The sequence below is a fragment of the Phocoena sinus genome, chromosome 11, assembly GCF_008692025.1.
Source record: "Phocoena sinus isolate mPhoSin1 chromosome 11, mPhoSin1.pri, whole genome shotgun sequence".
Taxonomy (NCBI): Eukaryota; Metazoa; Chordata; class Mammalia; order Artiodactyla; family Phocoenidae; genus Phocoena; species Phocoena sinus.
Genome location: NC_045773.1, coordinates 74,430,858 through 74,457,951, shown reverse-complemented (window position 1 = coordinate 74,457,951; position 27,094 = coordinate 74,430,858). Strand labels below are relative to the sequence as shown.

The window sequence follows — 27,094 nt, the reverse complement described above, 5'->3', positions numbered from 1 at the left end:
TATATATTTTTCAGATTCTTTTCCCTTACAGGTTATTACAAGATATTGAATATAGTTCCCTGTGCTAAATAGTAGGTCCTTGCTGTTTATTTTATATATAGTAGTGTGTATCTGTTAATCCCAAACTCCTAATTTATCCCTCCTCCCTTACCCTTTGGTAGCCATAAATTTGCTTTCTATGTCTGTGGGTCTATTTCTGTTTTGTAAATAAATTATTTGTAGCATTTTTTATTCCCCATATAAGTGATATCATATTTGTCTTTGTCTGACTTACTTCACTTGGTATGATAATCTCTAGGTTCATTCATGTTGCTGCAAATGGCATTATTTCATTCTCTTTTATGACTGAGTAATATTCCATCATATCTATGTACCACAACTTCTTTATCCATTGAAAGGGTCTCTGCTTGGGGAGAAGTGTCTCCATCCCACAGCATGGCTAGATACTGTGTGACAGGCTTTGCCTGGGATATGCCTGTGTGTCAATGCAAGCACTTTTAACCATTATCTTCCAGAGAAGAAAGACCTTTCTCCTTATTTCCCATATTTCCTGAGAAACCACAATGTAGAAAGTTTTTTCACAATCCTAAAAGTCCTAACCATGAGAGAGGAGCAATATTGTAAATATTTCCTTCACCTTCCACCGAGAAAAACAGCAATATATGTAAAATCAGGAAAAATAATTTTCATAATTCCAGTTGTATACAAAGCTCTTTTCCCATCTCTTCAGAAACAAAGACCCCACTGGCCCATTTCCTAACATGCTCTAACTTCTCCCATTCAGATAGAATGTCACATTTAGAGTCAGACACTCACAAGGGTTGTTGAATCTCATTTTTAAAAAATCAAATAGATTCTGAGTCCAGGATGAGTGGCATAAGCCAGAAAGAAGGGACAGGATAAGAGAAATGTTCCTACGTATAGCAAAAATGACTTTGCCCGAGCAAGAACATTTAGTTCTGGAAATCAAGTTAATGATGAAGTTACCCAGACATCATGGGCTGAAAAAAAAAAAAAACAAAACCCTGAAGGCACCTGTGCACACAGTTGGTTCAGAAACCACCTTGTGGTCCAAACCTTCCAGGCAAGGCCACTGGACCACCCCTCCCCGCTTCCCCACTGACCCTTTGTCACACACTTCAGGGTTGTTTCCTTTATTTCCTCAAGGCCACCAACCACATTTCCCTTAGCTTGGGGACTGCTGAGTGCTGGGGACAGGAGAGAACCCAGTGTGACTTTACCTGGATGAACACCCCCGAGAGTGGTTCTGTGTCTTCCCCAGCAGTGCTGATAGCGTCTGGGAGGGGGAGTGATGAATGCAAAGATAGAACGGCCCAAAAAAGGGACATAGAACCTCACAAAAGCCCTCAGACAGCTGGCTGAAAAACACTACCCAGTGGCCGCTTCAAGAACCCCAAGAGAGTGAAACTCCCCTGAGGCAGGGAAATCATTTTTGAAAACATAACTAATAGGTTCCTTTATTACTTAATCTTACGACAGCACTAGGAGAAAAAGATCATGGAATGTTTCTCGTCATACAGATAAAGAAACTAATGAGAGAAGTGGAGATTTACTTAATTTTCCTCATCTAGTAAGTGGCAGGACCAAGACTCAAGCCAGTTATAACGCCAAGGTTAATGTTCTTTCCTTGGGCTTGTCAGGGGCAGAAGGGGCATGTAGAGCCTTGGAGAAGAGCAATGACATAAAGTGTGAAACAAAGTACTGGGTGATAGGCCCGCCTTCAAGTCCTAGTTACAATCTCAGCATCCCATCCAGGGCTGAGATGCTGATATGAGAGAAAATATTTCACTTCTGGGAGAGGGGAAATTATATTAACCCTCTGTTGCATTTTATTAAACAACATTTACCTATAAAACTTCATTTGGAATGAAGTCATGTATTCAACAATTTGGGGATGAAGTGATTTAATCCTAAAGGCCTGTCATGTTTATTTTGAGAAAGAATTTGCCATCTATTTGGGTCCTCTCTCTCAGGTCATTTGACTTAATTTTAAGGAGATGCCTTAAAACAGAGAAACGGGCTTCCCTGGTGGCGCAGTGGTTGAGAGTCCGCCTGCCGATGCAGGGGACATGGGTTTGTGCTCCGGTCTGGGAAGGTCCCACATGCCGCGGAGCGGCTGGGCCCGTGAGCCATGGCCTCTGAGCCTGTGCGTCCGGAGCCTGTGCTCCGCAACGGGAGAGGCCACAACAGTGAGAGGCCCGCGTACCGCAAAAAAAAAAAAGAGAAACATTCAGATGTACAACCTGTATCAGTTCTGAAGTTTTTCGAATGAAGAATGTTCTGAGTCCAGTAAAGTCTTGGATACTCTGTTTTGTACAGTTGGCCTGGCAGCCTCTCTTGGGTAGGGAACTTGTGTGTGGTTTACACAATGTCCTCCTTTGGAGCTGGGAAGATTTTAATCTACTGTTTCTTCATTACTCACTTTAGAAACATTGAGCTGAGCGCTGTGTGGTGCCTGGGTGTTGGGGACACACTGGTCTCTGCTCTCAAACAATCAGACAAATGGAGGAGGACCAAGCTATAAACAGGGCCTGACGATGTAAGGCAGTGGGTGGTTCAAGAGCACATGTGCTGGAAAGCGACAGACCCTGGGTGGATCCCAGCTTCAGGGCTCCTATGACTTTGGGCAGGGTCTTAACTGGGCTGAGTTCATTTTCTCCTTTATAGAAGCAAGTAATAATAAGACCAACCACACAGTTTCCTTGTGAGGAAGAAACAAGCAAGTACATGTGAAAAGCTAGGCATCACCTAGCACATAGTAATATCTCAATAAATATCAGCCTTGACAGAAGAGAATCAGGAAAGGCTTCCCAGTTCCCTGATGGTCTAATGTTAGGATTCCGGGCTTTCACTGTCATGGCCCGGGTTCAATCCGTGGTCCGGTTATTGGGGAATTGAGATCCTGCAAGCCATGCAGCATGGCAAAAAAAAAAGGAAAGCCTTCCCAGAAAATGCGACACCAGAGCAGGGAGAGGCAGAATAATGAGCAGAGCTTCTCAACCGGGGGCACATTTAGCAATGTCTGGAGACATCTTTGGTTGTCACAACTGGGGCAGTGGCGGGGTCGGGGGAGCAGTGAAAGCTACTGGCCTCTAGTGGGTAGAGGCCAGGGGTGCTGTTAACCTACAACGCACAGGATGGCCCCCAGCAAAGAACTGTCCAGTCCAAATGTCAATTGTGCTGGGGTTGAGAAACCCTGATTTAGAGCGTGGATTCTACAGCCGAAATGCCTGGGTTTTGTAAGGGAAGGAAGTCTTGTTTCCCTTCTCTCTTAGTTTCAATAACAGGAGACTGCCAATTAAGCTGACAAAAGGTCAACAGGAGGAAAAGGGTGATTCATATTGCACACAGGGGTCTAGAAATGAAGTAGTTGCTGCGTTACATGGTTACAGTGAAAGGCTTATATGTACACCTAACTTAGCAGAGGAAAGGGAGGGGGAGAAAGGCTTCTAGGGAAAGAACAAATAGGCATCTTTAGGAAGACAAATGGGTTTTTAGAAAAATAGGAGATAAAGTTTGTGATAATGTTTGTCTGCACAGGTATCAGTGGTCTTTTGTCTTCTTCCGGACCACAGATCTACCCCAAAGAGGGATCTATGGTAGGTTTACTTTTGAGAGTAGAAGTTGCCCTTTAGAGGGAATTTATGGCAGCCCTAATTTCTCAGAAGTCTCTGCTTTTGGTCAGATAAAGGCAGCTCTGAGAAGACTTGTTTCTGCATCTATTGAATTTCAAATATCTTCGGCTTAAAATAATCTTTATCCCAACTCTGAGGTTCCAGGTGAGACATGACAGTTTAAATTCTGGCTCTGTCACTTACTAGCTGTGTGACTTAGGACAAGTTACTCAACCTTTCTGTGCTTCACTTAACTCATTTGTAAATGGAGAAATTAAGAAAACTTATTGGGTTTTTTTTTTTCAATTTATTTATTTCTTTATTTTTTGGCTGTGCTGGGTCTTCATTGCTGCGCGCCGGCTTTCTCTAGTTGTGGTGAGCGGGGGCTACTCTTCGTTGTGGTGCGCGGGCTTCTCATTGCAGTGGCTTCTCTTGTTGCGGAGCACGGGCTCTAGGTGCACAGGCTTCAGTAGTTGTGGCACGTGGGCTCAGTAGCTGTGGCTCGCGGGCTCTAGAGCGCAGGGTCAGTAGTTGTGGCACACGGGCTTAGTTGCTCCACAGCATGTGGGACCGTCCTGGACCAGGGCTCGAACCCGTGTCCCCTGCATTGGCAGGCAGATTCTTAACCACTGCGCCACCAGGGAAGTCCACTTATTGAGTTATGGGTAAATAGCTGGAACATAATAAGTACGACATTTATACTTACATAAATTCCAATGTCCAAATCCTAACGGATATTTTCCCCAAAATCAGGAGTAACGACCTCTTTCTGTGCCTTATATAGCTTCCAGACAGATCACCCTCAGTCCTGTGGAGTTCTAGTGAGTCTTTCCTTTGGCCTCTATTATCTTTAGCCAAGTCTCAGCCTGGTTTACTTGGCTCTGTTAGTCGAGCATGATTTAAAACTCACATATAAGATGTGCAATGTACAAACATGGAGCATCCTGGGATGCCGCTGGAGAAAGGGCAAAGGGGGCAGGGAGGATGCAGAGCTGGGGGACCATTACTAGCATCTCTTCTGCAACTTCTGCTCTTATTATTTTATATTTACTCTCCATTTTCCCTTTCTGTTCAGGACTCATATCCCCAACACCTCTAAAACATTCCTCTGCGATTTTTCTTAAGAATTATCATGATAAGGCTTTATAGCTTCTTACTGTTCAAGGGCATTTTAGAATAATAGTCTGTGCTTGGATAGTTGAAGGATAGCTGTGCAGTCAGATTCTTGGATTTCTTTATGATTTCTCTCTTAGCAGAGCAAAAGGTCAGCTGGACCAGTGGTGTATTTATACAAGCACCTGCACGTGAGCCATTCGTAAAAGAAAAGGATTAGAATCAACAGCACCTATGGCAAGCGAGTTCAGAATGGAGCATATCTGAAACAGAATGATTCTTTTTTTTCTCTGAATATGTCTCGCCCACTTTTTTCTTCCATATTCCTTGTGACTATCAAAGGTCTGTCCTTCAGGCTGTATGCTTTCAGAGATTTCATCTGAGTCTTCTAAAAACTTTCTGAACCTAGGTAAGAATCCAGTGGTGGCCGTGAAATTTGAATTCACTCAGGGACACTGTCACCCCTCTTCCTCAGAGACGGTTTTCAGCCTCCTTCCGGATCATTTCACTGTATCATTTCTTGTTTGTTTCAGTCCTAAGACCAGAGAAACATTTTTCAAAGCATCAACACCACCTGAAAGGTCAACCAAATTCAGAAATTGTATTTAGGGTACTCACAATAGGATGAGGAGAAGAGACCAGCTCCACAATACATTTGAAATGCGGCACATCAAGTTGTTTGTTTACTTTCCTTAGACAGCCAATCCAAGACAGGGCATCAAGGTCATTAGCAAAAATACTTGCTCTCTCGCCTATAGCACGTTCCAAAAATTTGACATCGATGAACCCAGTTCCTTATAAAAAAAGGCTCTGACAGGGACTAGATTGCTTTTTCTATCTACTCTTCTTATGAAATAAGTTGTGGAATTGGAATTGGTTATTGAGGCAGATTTATAGACTTTTGTGATTCACCTTCAATCAGAGCTGATTTTACAAAATAGAGTTTAAAATATCTCATCATAAAACAGCTTCCTGTGCAAATATGTTCCATGAGTCTAAAAATGGGACTGCTTGGCAGGATGAGAAGAACAAGGATATATGTTGCCAGGGCAAACTTCAACCTGAGAGAATAATTCCTTGTTTTCCTTTATAAATAAACACTCAGGGGCTCTTAGTAAGTAGTCCTGGGCTCATTTGTTTTTTGTTTCTGCTGCTGCTTTTTTTTTTTCCTGCCTTCTCCGTCTCCTTCTCCCCCTTCTTTACAAAGACCTTAAAAAGACTGACATTTCTCTTGCTTCCTTGTTTCCTATTTGAGATTCTGTCCCCGAGGTTATTGGGTTTTCATAAGGTTACTAGTGTTGGGTCTCAGTAAAACTACATGGTTAATATCAAAATTTAAATTTTCTGGGGCTTCCCTGGTGGCACAGTGGTTGAGAGTCCGCCTGCCGATGCAGGGGACACAGGTTCGTGCCCCGGTCCGGGAAGATCCCATATGCCGCGGAGCGGCTGGGCCTGTGAGCCATGGCCACTGAGCCTGCGCGTCCGGAGCCTGTGCCCCGCAATGGGAGAGGCCACAACAGTGAGAGGCCCGCGTACCGAAAAAAAAAAAAAAAAAAAAAAAATTTAAATTTTCTGTGACCCGTTAAAATAAAAGAACACGGATAATTATGTTTAAAAAAAGGGAGGGGGCTTCCCTGGTGGCGCAGTGGTTGAGAGTCCGTCTGCCGATGCAGGGGACACGGGTTCGTGCCCCCGTCAGAGAGAAGCCCGCGTACCGCAAAAAAAAAAAAAAAAAAAAGGGAGGTCAGGAATAATTTTATTAGTGGCCCAAATCCCTAGAACAGAGGTTGCAATCAAATCCAGCACGCAGCCTGTTTTTCTACAGTCTTAGAATATTTTTACATTTTGAAAAAATTGCAAAAAAACAAAACAAAAAACTCCCGAAAAACCCAAACAGAAAAAAAATGCAGCAGACATCTTACATGGCTCTCAAAGCTTTACTATTTGCTCTTTGGTTTTTTACAGAAAATGCTTGCTGAGTCCTGCTCCACTGCGTCCTTTTTCTCCTGGCCTGATAGCTCACTAATCTAGTCATCTTCAGATTGTCCAGCTGAGCTTACATTTTCTATTTGGTCTATCTTTTTGGTCTAAAAACACTTGTAATATTATTCCTTGGATTTATTTTTTGTGGTGACTAATTTTCTGATGTCAGTCATGCATTCATATTTATTGTTACTAAAACATTCCAGCTACTGAGATACTACTTGGGGTAAACTAATCTGTGATTACCAATAAAACCCAAAGTCCAGTGGCTTAAAGATATATTTCAAACAAATATTAGACTCATTTAAGCTTCCTTTTAAAAATCGCTCTGATAGTAAATATGCATCTTTGTTATTTCATAACTTAAAAGTCTTCTATGGTTTCCCTTTCCCTACAGGACAGAGTGCAAACTACTTAGCCTGGATGGCTTTAGGGCTTCCCACAACTGTCTTTCTAATCTCCCCTCCCACTAGTTCCCCACAGGGACCCTACACAGGATCAGCTGGACTATTCATTCATTATCAACTAAACATAAGTTGTTCTTTGCTCTATTCATTCTGTTGAACACGCTAATCTGGTATCTTAGAAAAACACTCCAGATATTTCCACTAAAAATAAAATGAGTTGATAGAAAAGCTGTTATGAATACATGGTGGCTAAAAGTGGCAAACCATTCTTATACAAGTCTTGTTTAACATGAGGAACAGTTTCATCCTCAAATGTTAAAGGACAGTGAATTCAGAGCATTGAACAAGACTAATGTGTCTGGCCTGGTGCTGTGGCTGAAGCCCAGTCCTTGTTCTCAGAAGACATCAAAGTTTAGAACCCAAACTTACCTCTGGATCTCTCAACACTCTTCTCCTCCTCATTCACTCATACATTCATTCAGTAAGCTTTTATTGCAGTGACCAGGAACACACAAGTCATCAGGCCCCGTCTCAGCCACCTGGAACATTAACCAACAATTACAAATGCAATGGCTGAGGAACGCAGGGCCCTCTGGGGTACGTGGGGGCACATAACCAGGCAGGGCTGCAAAAGGGTGGGTGTCCTGGAGGAAGGTACTTATGACCTTGGTCTTTAAAAGTTTAGGGGAGGTAGCCAGGCAAAGAGTAGACAGAGAAGTGTCCAGACTAGATTTCTCACCTCAGCTGTTTCATCTGTAGCTGTGAATATTATTGCTTTTTGGAAGTACCATGCTTGTCCAAGAATGGGGGGAAATGTTGTAGAAGGGGTTGGTTCTTTTTTCTCGATTTTCCTTTTACTAGATTGCATGGCTTGACAACAGAAAATGTATCTTGCTCTTTGGCATATTTAATCTTTTGCCATAAGTGATAAGTCCAAGTTAAATATGTACCAGTGGGACTATGAGATTCCTACATCCATCCCCGTGGTGTTGCTAAGTTGAGAACTGATCATTTCAAGAAAGAAAGAAAAAAAAATAACTATAAATAGATGTAAAGGAAATGCCAAAGTAGTGACTTAAAAGGCAGGCCAATGAACTACTTTGCAAATTATCTTTGTGTAAAAAATTAATTATCATTGTGCTATTAGGATCTTAGGATATATTGGAGACAGTATAGAATTAAGAGTGTATACTTTAGAGCCAAACTTCTTAGGGTCAAATCTCAGCTCTGACAGCACCTAGCTATGTGAACTAGGTAAATTGTTTAATCTCTCTGGACCAGGGTCCTCATATATAAAATGAGGAATAATAATAGTACCCACCTCACTGGGCCGTTGTGAGAACTAAAGAAATTAATAGAGGGAAACGGCTTAAATAAGTGCTTGATACCGACTTTGTATCATGACTAAATCAATGAACAGGTTTCTGCAGCAGGATTTTATCAAATTCCACGGCAAATTACGTTTCCAGGTCCTAAAATACCACCGTGTGGAGGAATGGGGATGGAATGAGGTGAGTGAAGTACAATCAGGTCCCTCTGGGGGGTTATCCAGGGCCCCTTGGTGAGTTTATGCTGCAGTTGTAGTTTTTTTTAGACCATGCCTGCTCACGAGCTGTCCAAGATATAGCAGGGGAGATATAGTAGCAGTCCACTTTCCCCACATCATGTTCAATTCAAGTACCCACAGTCATCGCTGCCAGTCTCTTCATTCACTCCTGCCAGATGACACCCATGGGGTTTCCTACACTTTATTGAGCCAGTGAGTGCACTGGCTAACTCAGCCCTTTTTATGTGTGAGCATTACTTACCTCCTGACTTCGTGCCTATCTTTCTCCAGGGACAGATCCCTTCCCTTTCTAACTCTGATGCAATGAACATCAGATAATAAGTCTAACGTATGGCCCCTCGAATTCCTCCGTTAAATTACAAACAGATGGATAGAAGATGTGAGACTCCTGACATAAAGTTGGTCCTGCTTATTTTTTCTGCCCATTCTCATATCGAGGAAGATAATTCATGATCTGAGTATAAACAGCGCTCCCAATATAGTCACGCAGCCATGATCTAGAAGGCCAGAGGGCTCGTAACATCATTTATGAAAAAAATAGGAATTTCTCTGGCCAGCTGTGGGATGCAAAACACATCACTGGCTATTCTACCCAATAATGCTAAGATCCCACAGAGGAAATTAAATGTCGTGAGATGCCCTTAATCATGAGAGTTGGCAAAATTGTTCTTCAAAGAGTACAGGGCAACATAAAGAGCATCACAGGACAGTCAGGTGACAGAGAGAGACGGGCGCACAAAAGGCATGGTGCTGTGTGGAGGGGAGCTTATCCCGTCTACGTTTCTTGAGTTGTGCGGCCAGACTGATAATAAAATTGACATGAGACAAATTAACAGGAGAAAAAGATACTAATTTTAATCCATGCGCACAAGGGTGACCAGTCTATTTACTCGCCTTTCAAAAGAAAACGCCCATCCTACTGACCCATTCCTCTAAGGGCCTTTCCGTCCTACAAACTGTGCTCCTCTGAGTGAGTCAGACTTATCACACACGTGTGCAAGCCAATGGCTAACAGAGGTAGATTGGCATCACGCCTGCAAGAAAAGCCTTAACACAAAGAGATGACTTTCCAATTGTAAAATTGTAGCCATTGGGGAACGTGGCAGGGAGAACACTCCCATGGTTTTCTCTACTCTTCCATGCCAAGAAGGCATGAAGCCGTAAAAGCAATTGCTACCTGCTTTGTCTATTCATAAACTGTAATACTGACAAAAGAACCCAGGGCACACTCAAACTACATAATAGTTGCAAAGGATGTTTATATGTACATTTTAAATATAAATACCTAGAGTGTCTTTTTGGTCTGAAAGGGGGACCATATGTTTAGGCCCTCCCACGCTGAGTAAATTTGCCGAATTACAATTCCCATGATAAGCCAATGCTTTTCAAAATAAATGTTTTCACCCCGTACACCACAAACACGCGTGCAGCTTTGTATTTGGCTTCTTCTGAGAACTTCTTGTTTCAAGATAGACCTCAAACCAGATACCAGAAGACAACGGTCGCCCCTGCCTACATCAGCACATCCTAAACTGGTCTGGTGATTCAACAAATGACATTCAGTTCTAGCCTAGAAAATAATCCTTTCTTTCCTGTATGGTTTCCAGACTTCGTTTCATAAAGTGAAAGAACATGAAAAAGCAGCAGAGCAGGGGCCCCAAGGAGTCCCTAGACTTGCAAGTTCAAGTTCTTATATGCTGCGGACTGAGCTGATCGACTCACTGCTACACACAGAAACGTGACCACTAAAAGTCAATCTCCACTAGGCCTAATTCATGAACTTTGTGGGGGAAGACCACAAAGCAGGGCTTATTTTTTGTTGCTCTTGTTTATTGAGGTATAATTTACATGGAGTAAAATTCAATATTTTCAGGTATATGGTTCTCTGGATTTCGACAAACTTAGACAGTCATGTAACCACCATCACAATCAAAAGCCCCTCACATCAGAAAGTTCCCTTGTGGCCCTTTGTAGCCAATCCCCTCCCTTCACGATCGGCCCTCGGAAAACACCAATCTAATTTCTGTCCCTATTGTTTTGCCTTCTCTAGAAGGTCATGTAAATGGAGTCCTACAGTACATAGCCATTTGTATCTGCATTCTTTCATTTAGCAAAACGCTTTTGAGACTCATCCAGGTTGTTGCATGTATCAATACTTCATTCCTTCTTATTGATGAATAGTCTTCCATTTATGGATATACCAGAATTTTGTGTATCTATGCACTGTTGAGGACCTTTGGGTTGTTTCTAGCTTTTAATAATGAATAAAGCTATTAAACTTTGCTTATAACTTTTTGAGTGGATATCTTCATTTCTCTTGGAGTGGGACTCCTCGGTTATATAAGTGCACAGTTAACTTTATATGAAACTTTTCCAGAATGGCTGTACCGTTCCCACCAGCAATATATCATAGTTGCAGTTGCTCTGCAGTAGGTGTTGTCAGTTTCCTTGATTTGAGCTATTTTAATCATAATTCATGGACTTTGGATCTAGGACGAGCCATAAAATTAAACATTCTGCTAGCTACATATACTGGGTTGAATAGCAGCATTCAACCCACCAAATTCACATTCTCCTGGAACCTCAGAATATGACCTTATTTGCAAATAGGATCTTTGCAGCTGTAACTAGTTAAATTTAGATGAAGTCTTACTAGATTAAAGAGGGCCTTATTCCAATGGCTGGTGTCCTCATACAAGGCCATGTGGAGACACAGAGACATACAGAGGAGAACATCATGTGACAGTGGGGGCAGTGATTGGAGCTGCAACAGGCCCAGGAATGCCAGAACCACTGGAAGCCGGAAGAGACAAGGCAGGGTTCTTCCTTAGAGCCTCTGGAGGGAGGGTGGCCCTGCCGACATCTTGATTTCAGACTTCAAGCCTCCAAAGCTGTAAGAGAATAAATTTCTGTTGACCTAAGCCACCCAGTTTGTGGTGCTTTGTTCCAGTAGCCCTAGGAAAATAATATACTATGAATACAATTTGCAAAATCCAGTAATGCAAAGAAGTTTACACAGTTATATTCGACTGACATAAAGCTTTCTGAGAATAAAACATACTAATTGTGTGAAAATATAGTTCTAATTAGTACAAATATATCATTAGCAGCCTAAATTACTAATAGGCATATAATTACTTGGACTAAATCTTTGAATAATCTGTAATTTAACTTTTCACTCATTGGGTTGAACTTCTGCTAATGAGTCCAAATTAGTGGAGACCTACTATTTATCAAGAATTAAGGTCAGTCCTGGGGGGTGGGGGAGGGGAAGGGATAAATTAGGAATTTGAGATTAACAGATACACATTATTATATATAAAATAGATAAACAACAAGGACCTACTGTATAGCACAAGGAACTGCATTCAATATCTTGTAATAACCTATAATGGACAAGAATCTGAAAAGGGATATTTATATATACATTTATTTATACATATATATATATATATATGTGACTGAATCACTGCTGTACACCTGGAACATTGTCAGTCAACTATACATCAATCAAAAAAAAAAAGAGAATTAAGTTCTGTCCAGAACGAGAATCCTGATGATTCCTAATCTATGGATGTTCGATATGTGAGACCCATATTTTGCAGAATGTTCTATAAAGGATTAAGAGATAGACTTTGTTTATTTTAGCTGTTGTGGTGGAATATATTACAACCTTAAAGATTTTTAAAACTGTGAAATAATTTGCTCATTTTCCCTACCACATGGTATAGACTAGTTTTGAAAACAAAACATCTGTGGCAGAGCCAGTCTTGGCTATTTAGTTAAAAAAAAAAAAGATCCTATTCCAGTTTTACCACAAACCTCTTCCAGCTCCTGAGGAAGAAAATAATTCAGCTCTCCAGCCCCTATTAGGCAGGCAGAGGGACCCCCATCTCCAGCCCAAAACCCATGAAAGAAGTTGATTCTTCTGTTACACCATTATTCAGAAAAACATTACTAGCTCAATGATTACATATATTAATTCAATAATATAAAACAAAGGAATAGCTACAGTCAACAGGTTGTGGCTTAGGCGACCATAACTGGCTGAGTAGTGATTGCATTTGGACAGAAATCAAGGTAACAGGGAGGACAGAAGGGCTGGTACAGATGTGGAAGCAGGAATTCCATGTTTTTACAATCATTCCTGTAGCTGTACTGTGTAAGCCAGATTGTTTTTACCATTAGAGACGTAAGTTATATAACAAGCCTGCCAGCTGACACTAGATGTCATTATATGGGGATCTGGGCAGTGTCTCTGGCACTCGCTGGCCCCCTCATGCATCGTTTTCCGTGCTGTGTGCACTGTGGTTAACAGCTGCACCATGCCTGTTTCACAGGGGTGGGTCGTGAATACAATCGTGTCTTCCACAAAAAGTTTGCAGAGTCAGGCAGTGTCATCTGAACCGAGTCCAACAATGCTCAGCGAGACAGGCCTGTTTTCACTACTCTGCTCTCTAATCAGCACATGCTGTTCTCTGACTGTTTGGGGAGAACATAGAGGGGCCTATTCTAGGGGGACAAAGACATAATCCCGGGCCATCCCATTCCAAGTTGAGGCAATTTCAAAGGACAGGGCTCTGGGGACTTGGAACAACCTGTACAACTTCATTGTCACTGGGTCTGGGTAAACAGAGACACCGGCTTCCCTCTTAATCCCCATCCCACACGTGGAAAACCATAAACTCAAGTCACCACAAATAAAAGGCCATGGAAGAGTGCCCAGACACCCCTGGGGATGGTATGATGCATTTGGAAGGAAGCCATTGGGGCAGGGACTGTCCCTCTATGAGAAGTTGAGAGAAAGAGAAAAAACAAGGACCAAAATGTTTGCCTCATTTAATTAAATATCAGCGGGCCTGTCATTCATCTTACAGTCCCCGTATACCAGACAGGGGATGGGAGCCCTGGAGGGGACCCAGAGCTACTGGCTTTGCTCTCCATTTTAACGGCTTAAGTTGTGACAACCAAGCAGATATTATTGCCCATTGCATGGTGGTCAGAATTAGGCCTGGGAATTCTGTAGATGGACAAATTCAGAGGAGCTCAAAATCACTGCTACAATTTATGATAAATATAGTTGGGACCAAACTGGCAAACTGTGCACATGCCTGCACTCCCTCTGACCTAAAAATACCACTGATTACAAAAACACCTGAAAAATTAATGCACTGTGGTAAGGGAGCAGAAGAAACAAGGCCAAAGAAGACTTCCTGAAAGAGGCATCAGACCTTAAGTTCATAGCTTTATTGCATATTTGGAAACAAAGCTAGGAGCAGAGTGTGGCCCTGGATGCACCCATGTTGTTCAGTCTCTCACCCTGTGTAAATTAGCCCGATTGGGAAACCGGCTGGGTGTAATATGTGCATTCTTAGGTGCCACACTGTTGCAGATCCCTCAGAGACCTGACATTGCCAAAACCTGGACAATAAACACTGGGGCTGCAGAGCTCACTAAATTAAATCCTTTTAAATTAGATTTTGCATCGTCCTATCGGCATCCTGGGATGCTCAGGTGTTCCTCGGAGTAAAGTCCAGGGTATGGTGCCACCCATTTGTGGTAAGAAAACAAAACAAAAAAATGGGATAGCGCACTATGATCTCTCTGCATCACTGACTACAGGCACAACTGCCCGTCTAGAACAGGCACAGCGCATAAAGGTTTCGTGACCCGGCAGAGAAGACCTTAGCGAGGGCCCGGCGCCTTCGCCTCCCCGCCCTCTGGCCTCCCGGCCGGGTCCACGCCTCCCCGAGCTCCCCCGGCTCCCGCCCTATCCACCCTCCGAACCCCACAGCGCCCGCCCCGCTCGCGCTGATTGACAGGCGGGACAACGATCCCAGGAGCCCGGCTTTTGCTCCGCAACCCCAGCAGGAACCGTCCCACTGTAGCCAATGGGAGCCAAGAGGCGGGGCCTGCGTCGGGCCTGCGGTGCTGATCAGGTGCTCTGCGCTGAGGTGGCTTAAAGGTGAGGGACTGCAGGTTCGGGGTGGGGGTGCCCCTTGCTGCCGCCGCCTCCCCGCTATTGCCCCCGGTGTGCGGGAGGGAGCCCCCTCCAGGCCCTCCCTCCCATTGTCCCAAGCAGATGTGGACTGTGCGGATCGCCGCGAGGGTAAGAGTCCGGGAGTGTGGGAGGCTGGCCTGCCGGGGACCCACCCGCCTCCTGCGGGCTCCCCAAACTACCCTTCCACCCATTTCCACCGCACACATACCCAGAGCACGTTAGGGCATCTGCCAGCCTTGGTGGGCGGGAGGTTTGCGAATTGGAAACATACCCTACCTCGAGATCCTTCCAGGAGCTAGGATGGAATCCCGGTGAAGAAGATGGGGCGATGCATCACCCTCCTCTTGATGTATATTCGCTCTACACACACCTACTCCTCCTTCAGTGTCCTTCCTCTCGTTTCTTGGCGCCCCGTCCCTCCAGATTTCCAAGGCTGTCTGTGGGGGAAGGGTTGGAGGGGAGGAGGAACTGGAATGCAGCTCAGTGAAATCTGGGCCCAGAACTCGGGATTCCACCGCGCAGTGCAGCATTTTGTGTGTGGAGAAGAAATCAGATCTCCTTTCATCCCTACCCCCACTTCCCAGTTTGTTGCTTTATGTCATCGATGTGATGATGTTGTCTTACCAAACATTCCTAAGCTTGAGGCAACACTTAGCCTTTGTTTATTTTCATTTGTCCCAGGAAAGCAGTTCTTTCCTGCTTACCACAGTTGCTGAATTAATTTATTAAAATAGAGGAAAATCAGATGTTTCATATAGTTGATTCTTTTTTAGCCTTAAATTGCATTTGGTTCATGGTATCCTCCCTTGTGTTAGGAAGGTGAAGGAGAGAGAGAGAGGAAAGGATCACCGTTCTTAGCCAGAAATGTTAATAAGTATATTTGCAGTTCCTTGTGGGAACTGCTTATTCACGTTCCTTCCAGGTTTGGAAAGTTTATTGCTGTTTGAGAAATAGTTTTTAAATTTAATTTTTGAACCATTGTCTGGAGACCAATACCTAAAACAATTTCAGTTTAAGCAACAATTTCAGTTGTAAGTATGCTGAAATCAATTAAAAAACAAAACAGAATTCTTGCCCCTGACAGCAAAGCAAGCATGCCAAGCAGTTTTTATTTACCTGCACTTACAGCAAGGCAAGACAGGGTCTAATTTTGAGGTTTAAATATGTCTTCAGCATATTCAAATTAGGAAGATGTCAAAAGCTGAATTTGATTGCTTTTTTTAATATCAATTTATTTATTTATCTATTTATTTATTTTGGGGGCCGCGTTGAGTCTTTGTTGCTGTGCGTGGGCTTTCTGGAGTTGCGGCGAGCGGGGGCTACTCTTTGTTGCTGTGCACAGGCTTCTCATTGCAGTGGCTTCTCCTGTGGTGGAGCACGGGCTGTAGGCATGCGGGCTTCAGTAGTTGTGGCGCACGGGCTTAGCTGCTCTGTGGCAAGTGGGATCTTCCCGGACCAGGGATCGAACCCGTGTCCCCTGCGTTGGCAGGCGGATTCTTAACCACTGCGCCACCAGGGAAGTCTCTCAAGAGATTTCTTGACACAAAATATGGTTAGATCCAGGTTTCGGTGGGCTTATAAATACCTTCATGCAAGAATGGACAGCAGAGGGAGAGAACAAAAGATCCTTACTGGATTTGCAAACCCAATGGGAACTGACCAAATTTACCTATGTATTGTTTTTTCATATTTTCTCTTATTAGCTTTCTTGAATAGAATAAAAGCTTTTTAGAAATATAGGCGGATTACCAACGACAATAACAACAACCTTGATCCCAAGAGATAATTTAATCCTGGGAAGTGCCTTTTCTACACACATCACGGATAAGATTAAATGTTGATGAATTTTAATATTAGGAAGGTCAACATCAGGTTTTAGAATTATGTTTCAGTTTATACTTAGTTCATAATCTAATTGTTTTGCTTAAAGAAGGCTATGCTTTGATTGTTAATACATGAATGCAAATTACATTTCACAAATATATTTGAATGTCACAAATTTTGTCACTTCAGGATACCAAGTTCATCTATTTTCTCCTCTCTCTCATGACATCTCTCACATCTCTTACCATGATGGACCAGACACAAGGCCTTGCCTTTGAAAAACAGAGGTGTACACATGTACTTTTAAAAAGTATTATTTTTAAATTTGCTAGTGCAAAGTTGCTTGTTGCTAGGTCCCTATAGCCCATCTAACCATAATGATAAATATGTCCACAGGTATTTGACTATATAAATGTTTCTGACCAGGAGTCAGAAGTCTGAGTCAACCTGAAAATGTTTCTGAAAAGTTGTATGTAAATTATATCATCTTTTAAAATGATATTTGAGGAGCTTATTTATATAATTTCTTTGAGGGATGTTTCAGTAAATTCTTGGAAACTAAAACAGTTTCTAAAATGCAGATATAATTTTTAGCTTTATTTACACAGGGAGCCCCAGGTCTCTTGTTTTAAGATGAAGCTCTGCAGCATTGTGATTTATGATGTAACAGGGATTACTAAGCACCATCCCTCTCCATTCTGGGTGAAGTATACAAAACAGAATTATTGCCATTAACTTCTGTATGTTTCTTAAACAGATTGTCTTACACTGGACTGATCAAGTACTTTGAAAATGACTTCAAAACTTCTCTGGGTGTCCTTCATACTTGCTGCATTGACACTTTCAATTACATTTTCTCTCCAACCAGACCAGCCAAAGGTTCTACTAGTTTCATTTGATGGATTCCGTTGGGATTACTTATACAGAGTTCCAACACCCCATTTTCATCATGTTAAAGAATATGGTGTCCACGTGAAGCAAGTTACTAATATTTTTATTACAAAGACCTACCCTAACCATTATACTTTGGTAACTGGCCTCTTTGCCGAGAATCATGGCATTGTGGCAAATGACATGTTTGATCCTGTTCTGAACAAATCTTTCTCCTTGGATAATATGAACATTTATGATTCTGAGTTTTGGGAAGAAGCGACGCCGATATGGATCACAAATCAGAGGGCAGGACATACGAGTGGTGCAGCCATGTGGCCCGGAACAGATGTCAAAATACATAAAAGCTTTCCTACTTACTATATGCCTTACAATGAGTCCGTTTCATTTGAAGAGAGAGTTGCCAAAATTATTGAATGGTTTACATCGAAAGAGCCCATCAATCTTGGTCTTCTCTATTGGGAAGAACCTGATGACATGGGACACCTTTTGGGACCAGACAGCCCACTCATGGGGCCTGTCATTTCAGATATTGACCAGAGGTTAGGGTATCTCATACGAATGCTGAAAAAGGCAAAGTTGTGGAACATTCTGAACCTAATCATCACAAGTGATCACGGAATGACGCAGTGTTCTGAGGAGAGGATCATAGAGCTTGACCAGTATCTGGATAAAGACCACTATACCCTGATTGACCAGTCGCCGGTGGCAGCCATCTTGCCCAAAGAAGGTAAGTCTGAACTGACTGGTGGCCTGGGGCCTGGTCTGCGTGTGCCCAGTGCGATTGAGTGGGGGATTTTTGTTTCTGTGTCTTTCAGGTGTGCTTGCCTTTGTCATGGTAATATTCTGGGATTTAATCCTTAGTCTCTGAAAAGACAAACTCTCTTTTCTCAGAGTCTGATTTTTCACTTTTTCCTAGAATATTAAAACTGATTCTCTACGTATTTATGGTAGTCACATTTAACCATTTTGGAGTCATTGAATATGGTGAAAGCTACAGCCTCCATTCTCAGAGAAATTGAGATGGGAAGATATATACAAAATGTGCCTGCAGTTAAGAGTGATTTTATGGAAGCCCTAAAGCCTTCAGTGGATCCTTAGTTAGAACCTGCTTAACAGGGAAGCAGTGGGGTATAGGAAGGAGAGAGTTTCAGTCGTCCTGAGATTTAGTTTTCTTATCTGCAAACAGGGGAAGTAGTAACAGTACCTCAAACTTTTTACAAACCTCTCCTGGAAGCCTCATACCAGCTCTGTCTCTCGTTATTTCTGTTTTAAAGATAGGTGAACAAGCTCAAAAGGTTTAACATCCCCAGGTCAAAAGCTAAGTGCAGAGCAAGACTCAGACTTGCAACTCCTGACGTCTGTTTTACCACCTCCTGGGGTTAGTCTAGGTATCCAATGAGAAAACAGATCTTGAAAAGCTGAAGATCTCGCAAATGAGAGTTAGATCCCTCGCAGGGGAATTAAGAGGATCAGTGGGAAACAGTGAATGTTAAAATAGGCACGTGCAGCGGCACACAAACATTTCTACCAATTCAATACAAAACAGCAATCTTCTGTGGTTAAGAAAATTGCATTAACCCTTCAGTTCCCCTGATCAAATTGGTATGGTGTTCCCTTGTTGGCAGGGAGGAAGCCCCAACAAATGGATTTGAAAAGCAAGAAAAGGATGAAAGATATTGCCCAGGTTTACTGCGTTTGAAGTTACAGGGAGTACTTCTGCAACGCCTCCAGGGTTTCAAAGAATTTTCCACTTTACGAATTTTCTCGTCTTGAGATTCTCTATTTCTGTACTGAGAACTACGAGAACTTAGCTCTTTGGTTTTGTTTTGATGTTTCAGTGCCCTTGACATTTTACTTTGTGCCACCACTTAGTACCTGTGTGTGTGTGTGTGTGTGTGTGTTTAATCTTTAGGGATTAGAGATTTCTGGTTCTATAAAATGTCTTCTCTTAAGGTGAATTTACTTTCAGAGAAGATTATTTCTCAGTTTCGCCCACAAGATGATTTCCTCAAAGGGGATGGGAGTTCTAAAGTGTCTGGTGAGGCTTCATTACCTTGAACTTGCTGGCTGTCTACGGCAGTAGGATGTCTGCGTTGACTGACCTGTGTTGCCATGGCTGTTTCTTCGGCTGTAGCAGTGAGTGTCTTGTTCTGACTGCCTCTCCTCATCCTTCTCTTTTAGGCAGATTTGATGAAGTCTATGAAGCACTAGCTCATGCTCATCCTAATCTGACTGTTTACAAAAAAGAAGAGATTCCAGATAGATGGCATTACAAATACAACAGTCGAATTCAGCCAATTCTCGCAGTGGCTGACGAAGGGTGGTATATTTTACGGAATAAGTCAGATGACTTTCTGTGTGAGTATGTTATAGTATTTCTCCCCATTCTGCATCGTTGTCTGCTAAAGTGGAGGCTAAGTGGGAGTTGTTTCTGCCGTATTCAAGTCTGTTTATCGATTGAACAACTAGCTAGTGTCACACATTAATAGCTAAATAAAGATCCAATAAAGATCCCAATAAAGATTTATTGGGGCTTTAAAATGAGGTAACCTCCTAAAAGTGGAACATTTACTTCTCTTGAAGCCTTCAGACCAAAGAAAAGCACAGTGCCCTGTACTGCTTATTATAACCATTATGTTCCAGAGGAAGACCTAACTGAATTTGATAAATTGAATCATTTTCTGCATCTGTTTTATACTCTGATTTCAAAAGAGTTTAATCTCTATTTTTCAGTTGCTAGCTTTCTAGTTTCTTTTGCACTTCTGGCTCTACCAAATATAGGCCAGCTTTGCTTTACACCTTGGAAACATTTCTAAAAATAAGTGCATATTGGCATGGATAAAAATATATCAAGATATATTTTCCTAATGAGTATCTAGTGGTATAATTTTGGAGATATTTCCATTGAATAAATTTAGAATATAATGTAAATCCTATTTAAAATTAAAGCATGCAAAATAAAGAGCTTCCTGCTATCCTTTTTTTTTAAATTTATTTTTGGCCACACCATGCAGCTTGTGGGATCTTAGCTCCCCACCCAGGGATCGAACCCACGCCCCCTGCACTGGAAGCGCAGAGTCTTAACCACTGGACCACCATGGAGGTCCCCCTGCTATCCTTTTTTTTTTTTTTTGCGGTACGCAGGCCTCTCACCGTTGTGGCCTCTCCCGTTGCGGAGCACAGGCTCCGGACGCGCAGGCTCAGAGGCCATGGCTCACGGGCCCAGCCGCTCCGCGGCATGTGGGATCTTCCCAGACCGGGGCACGAACCCGTGTCCCCTGCATCGGCAGGCAGACTCCCAACCACTGCGCCACCAGGGAAGCCCAGTAGGTGCTAATTTGCTAGTCCGTCTCACCACCTTTAAAAATAAAGCCTTTCAGTTTTCTTTGGTTGCCGTCTCATCAGCAGTAGCACCCTGATATTATGCTAGACGTACATGCCCTTAAAAGGCAGCTTTTGGCAAAAGTAGAGACACAGATGTAGAGAACAAACATATGGACACCAAGGGGGGAAAAGTAGTGGGCGGGGGGGGGGGGGTGGCGGTGGGATGAATTGGGAGATTGGGATTGACATATATACACTAATATGTATAAAATGGATACCTAATAACCTGCTGTATAAAAAAATAAAATTCAAAAAAATAATAAAAATAAAAGGCAGCTTTTATTATGCAGGAGTTTTCATCCTTTAATTTTGTATCATCTTCTGACTTGATAAGTCAGGAGACTCCTCAAGTTTCTACTTTGTAGCCACACGAAAGCACACAGTGCTAAGTTGGATCCTGATCTGAACCACCAAAGTCAAGATTTTACCCACAAGTCTTGACTTTTTTGATAGCAGATCGTAGCTGTAGCTAGAAGTTTGATTTTTGTGGTGTCTTTTGTTTTCCTTTCTTATTTTCCTCCTTTGGTAATTATGAATTTATTGGCTTCATGACTAAGAGCACCTTTATCCCTTTATCTTTAGAACAAGCTGGAACGTAGTAGGTACCTCACAAGTATGTGTTGAATATTAGTTTACCTGCCACGAAAAAAATATCACTTTCATGTTCCCCTGACTTGCCTCAGCTTTGCTCTTTCCCCTTCTTCCTGTGCTGGTGAAGGTGGTGTTGCCTGGAGAGAAAGATTTGTGATCATCTGACTTTTCGTTTCCTGAAGTGAATTGTGGTGTTGACAACAGCAGAGATTATTTGTAAAAGATCCTTTTATTTAAAAGTCAAATTAGAAGGGCTTCCCTGGTGGCGCAGTGGTTGGGAGTCTGCCTGCCGATGCGGGGGACACGGGTTCGTGCCCCGGTCCGGGAAGATCCCACATGCCACGGAGCGGCTGGGCCCGTGAGCCATGGCTGCTGCGCCTGCGCGTCCGGAGCCTGTGCTCCGCAACGGGAGAGGCCACAACAGTGAGAGGCCCGCGTACCGCAAAGGAAAAAAAAAAAAAAGTCAAATTAGATAAAATTTGCATTTAAGTTCACAATTTGATGATACAATTATTTCTATTTTAATACCACATGGTTGGCTAACTTGTTCATGCATTTTATCTTCACAGTAGGCAACCACGGTTATGATAATGCATTAGCAGAAATGCATCCCATGTTTTTAGCCCACGGTCCTGCCTTCCGAAAGAACTTCACAAAAGAGGCCATGAACTCTACAGATCTGTACCCCCTGCTCTGCCACCTCCTCAATATCACTGCGGTGCCACACAACGGATCACTCAGGAACGTCCAGGATCTGCTCAGTTCACCAACTCCAAGAGCAAGTCCTTATACACAGAGCCCTCCTCTCCTCCATGGTAATGTCAAACCAAGAGAAAATGAACAAGAGGAGCCATATGCTTATTTCATAGGGGTCTCTCTCGGTAGCATTATAGTTATTGTGTTTTTAATAATTTTCATTAAACATTTAATTCGCAGTCAAATACCTGCCTTACCAGATTTTCAGGCTGAAATATCTCAACCATTATTACAAGCCTAATGCTCCTTTGATGTGGAGATTGCATAGTTATGTCAGTGTTTAAAGGTTTCAAACTCTAGGAAACCAGCTTCAAACATTTGCACAGACCATTAAGCAGTTACGTACATATGCAGAGGCAGTCATACACACAGACACACACACACACACACACACACACACACACACACACTCATGCACATGGACCAAAATACACATACCTGCAAAGGATGAAAGATGGGGAAGTATGTTTCCATTGTCCTCTCTGGCTTCTGGTAGGTAAGATCCTGCTTTATTTGGACTTGGCACATACAATGTATATATTTAACAACTTTGCACTATTTGAAGTACCTTAGATATTGCACTTTAAATTACTCTCCTAATGGGTACATTTATGTGAAATGCACTTTATTGACAATTACGTCTGATAACTCGGTTGAAAAAGACAACTTTTGCACCCATGTCCCAGAATACCTGTTATTCCTTGTTCAAACGGAATGAAATTTCTAATAATTCCTGAATACTGTAGAAATCTATCTATCTTCTTAAATTGGGAGAGCATGAAGAAAGTGAAAACTGTTGAAAATGAAATGTGATGACCTTTGAACACTGAATTTTGGAGAGGTGCATTCCCAACAGCAGGGTGCATCTGTGGGCACTCCTTGTCGTATTTCTTTGCAATGGACATGGGTTTTCATTTAATTTTTCCCCCCAAAAAGAGATCCAAATACTGACGGATTCATTCCAGGTATGTTGTTTCCATCGTGAAATTCATTATTGCTGTTTCCTGATTACTCATTTTACTCTGATTTTAATAGTAAGACACCATGAGACCTCTACTCTGTAGGCTTGAAAAAAAAATAATAAGACACCATGAATATACATTTCTTTTCTCTCGAGTCTAGCACTGGTCTGACTAGAAGGCATCAGGCACCATCTCAGCAATATTTTCTCTTGCTCTGTAATTATTTGCTTCCTTGAAAACGAAATCACTATTAATCGCATTACAAAATCAGATTAGATAAAACAATGTTTTCTTTCTGGTAATTTGTAGTGACAGAGCACAAGCATCTTTTAGATTTCAGCATGTGAAGGTCCAGAATTGCAAGACAGCACAAACTACATTAGGGAAAATGTAGGCCACGCAATCCTTGAAAAGAACTGTGTGGAGCTTGGGGGAAAAAAAATTAGACAGAAACTTGGGGAAAAAAATTAGGCAGGGCCATTGTTGTTTGCAGTGTACCCAGGACAACGCTAAAGGGTGCCTGGTGGCAAAAAATAGTGAAACTCCTAGAGGTAACAGGTAATTGAAACAAGAGGAGCTGAGATTATAGCCTTGTTTCCTGAAATATCTGAATATCCACTCACCAAATGCTCAATGGACTCAGAGATGAATCCAGGTTCACAAATAGACTTTACCTCCTGGGTAGGTTTTGTCACCTGCCTGTTCATCTCAGCTTCCCATTCCCTTCCATGGAAAGATGTGCCTTAGATCTCTTAAGTAGGCTGGCTAGGGAGAGGGTAGTGTTACCTATGGTTTCTTAGAGGAAAGAGAAAGCCCTGGAAAGAATAGCTTTCCTTGAAGAAAATAGAAACCAGTTTATAGACACGTGGCCCCTAGAAAATACTGTGATTCTGTGTGTTTATGCACCAACTCGCTAAAAGTAGGTAAAGTGGTAAATGTATTCCAGAAAGGATAAACTAGATGTAAAGAACAAAAGTGGCATAGTGAAAAATATAATTGAAGTGCTTCCTAAAGTCAGGTGAATGAATTATTTTTATTTTATTTTATTTTTTTTGTGGTACGTGGGCCTCTCACCGTTGTGGCCTCTCCCGCTGCGGAGCACAGGCTCCGGACGCGCAGGCTCAGAGGCCATGGCTCACGGGCCCAGCCGCTCCGCGGCATGTGGGATCTTCCCGGACCGGGGCACGAACCCACGTCCCCTGCATCGGCAGGCGGACTCTCGACCACTAGCGCCACCAGGGAAGCCCAAATGAATTATTTTTAAATGATGATACCAGTAAACAGTGTTAGCACTTAATTCTCATGTCATCAGTACAACCTCTAAATGGGATAGAATGGAATCGCTGGAAATGTACTATAGATGAAAAAGCTGAGAAGTGGGATGGTAGATAGCAGACTCCTCAAGAGGTCTGAACTCCGGATTAGACATTTTACAACATGTGACCACTCGTGTTGGCTTGCTTTGTAGCGATGAACTTATCTGCGTTATTGAGATGCCAATCTAATGACTAAAAGATGAAACTGGTCTATTTAAGAGCATTATTATTGATGTGCTCTCTGTGTATTTAAACTAATTGTTGCATTAAATTCATTTTAGAGGGTGCTATTACCTTAGTAGTAAGAAGAGAGTAGATTCTGTAGCACTGATGAAATCATGAAAATTCTGATATGAAGATTTGATTATTGAATGGTTTCCTTTATCTGCAGATACTTATTTTCCTGTAAATATCAGCAGGAGAGTTTACCTGAAGGAAAATAAAATTTTAAACTTTGCTGGGGAAATATCTAGTCACTCATCATTTTTCGATAGTTTTGTTGTTGTTTTGGTTTTATCTGCATGTCTCTGTGGTCAAACTTTGTATGCGGTCAACACAAATGAGCACATAGAAATAACATGTAGACCAGCTAACCTTCCTAACTGTAAGTAAGAACTTTTAAAAGGTCCCAGGAGTGGAATCCCCCCCTCACAACACTGACATGTTTGCTCTACATCCTCTGTCGGCTATTTTGAAGTTGATTAGTTGATACGATTTTTCTTGTTCAGCATGTATTTTGCAATGTCTTCTCCCTTTGCCACCTGCCATTTAAGTTGAAAATTGCTTTTCAAAATGCTTTCTGTCCTCTTAAGTAAAATTAGGATCGATTCTATTATTAGTTTCAGTTTCTTACAAGAACCTATTTCTAGAAAATCTATAGTTTTCTTTTTTTGATGCTATTTTTATCAGGTTTGATATCAATGTTATATTCCCCTCAAAAACTCATGCTTTTTTTTCTACAACACTAGTTTTATGAAGCAAATATAACAGGGATAATCGAACCCAACCAAGGGGCACTAGAAAAGATCACTGTTTTGGGGGCCAGAAACTTTTTTGTAGAATAGTTTATACTTTCTCAATCTTTAAGAAATTGGTTTTAATTTTCTTTCTCTATTGGAATCAATTTTATTCAGTAAATCTGGCATCCAAACTTCAGGAAGCGCAGGGCCTGGGAAATGGTTCTGGATCCAAGGATCTTAGCCCAGGAGTTAAACCGTGAGGAGACAAAAGTAATTTGTTAGTATAAAGTTTTACCACTTTTGAAATGCTACAGAACTCTCTTCCAAAGTAAAGTGCCTTTTTTTTTGTTTTCCCACAGTTCCTAGAAGTATTCAATGAATGTCAAAAGAGGAAATTAATCACTGCTCTATTAGAGGAAACTGTTGAATCTATATTAGAAAAGACATTAAATACTCTGGCTATGTACAAAACAAAGTTTAAATACTGTAATCCCGCCCTCACCCTGAGTGTTTTGTAATCACCTTTTTTCAAACTTCTTCCTGTCTACTGTAAGTCAATAAATTATAGTTCTAGAAACTCTGCAAAATTTATCTTGGCTTTCTTTCCAGTGATGTCCTTATGTTGGATTGCATATTTATACACTGCTTTAAAAATTTGGTTAAATGTTACAAACTTAATCCTGGTTTTAAAAAAATTGTAATGAATGCCTAGGTGGATTTTGCAGTATTACTAAGTCATGTCAACATCTATCACAGTATGTATGTTTTGCGAGAAGGTGACAAATTAAAAAATCATCAATGACATCACATTGTATATTGAATAATTGTGGTTAAAATGTTTTGGTAGATTTTATTCACATAAAATTTAAAATCATAACGAAGTCATAACTATGAATTCAGACAATACGGTCAAAATATATTTAACTTAAGGCACTACACACAAATTTCTTTAAAGCACACTCATGTCATTTATTTACATAGTATTTCAGGAATTTACAATAAATACACATTTCCCATCTCATCTTTGTCCTTCATTTGTAGCTTTATATACTCACAATGAAGTAAAAACCTCCAAATAAAAGGTATTAAATGCAATTATCCTTAAAGCTTACCAGATACGGGCAAGAGAAGGAAATACCCAAGAACAAGGCAAAGTTTTTTTTTAATCCTTTAATGTTCCAAGTATCTTTCAATTCTTATACCAAGCTTAATGGAACAGTAACACAAAACCAGTGGTACAGAGCATTGAAATAATCCTTATTCTATTGCTGTTTACCAGAAAAACTTGCACGTTAAGAATAGCAGCAGAACTGTCCCTACATTTACATAAGTAAACGTACTTATTCTGAATTCACTCACTGAATTAACAAACTTACTAAAAAGTTTTCCTATTACCTTTGAGTATTGTTGTCATAAACAGTTAAATCTTTCCTGGAGCCAAATACTTTCTACCACCCAGAAAACACAGAAGCATATTAGTCAATTATTTAACAAAATACACACCAAGTGAAAAAGGCTGGCTTTACTGAAATATTTTCTCAGTGTACTAGAGGAGTCATTGGCTTTAAGTGATCATTTTTAAATATACAACTGAATTAACATAAAGTTCAATATAATAATATATAAACGTCTCTTTGATTAAATACTCTTCTTGTCCCATCAACATATACATAAAACATTTACAACTTTAATTCAAGTTAGT

General features: G+C 41.5%; 1 protein-coding gene across 5 annotated transcripts; it reads left to right on the top strand.

Annotated features, from left to right (window-relative positions):
- The first annotated feature begins 14,598 nt into the window (after positions 1-14,598).
- On the top strand, positions 14,599-26,196 carry ENPP5 (ectonucleotide pyrophosphatase/phosphodiesterase family member 5). Of its 5 annotated transcripts, XM_032647606.1 has the most exons (6): positions 14,602-14,670; positions 17,288-18,151; positions 19,606-19,782; positions 21,969-22,214; positions 25,567-25,662; positions 25,752-25,983. In XM_032647606.1, exons 2-5 carry the CDS (start codon positions 17,323-17,325, stop codon positions 25,650-25,652), a joined length of 1,338 nt encoding a protein of 445 aa, XP_032503497.1. In that variant the 5' UTR covers positions 14,602-14,670; positions 17,288-17,322; the 3' UTR covers positions 25,653-25,662; positions 25,752-25,983. The 5 variants fall into 5 exon arrangements, with proteins under 5 accessions (XP_032503495.1, XP_032503500.1, XP_032503497.1 ...); XM_032647609.1 differs by lacking the exon at positions 25,567-25,662 and having other exon boundaries at positions 14,600-14,670; positions 25,752-26,196; XM_032647610.1 differs by lacking the exon at positions 25,567-25,662 and having other exon boundaries at positions 14,633-14,814; positions 25,752-26,196.
- The last annotated feature ends 898 nt before the right edge of the window (positions 26,197-27,094 follow it).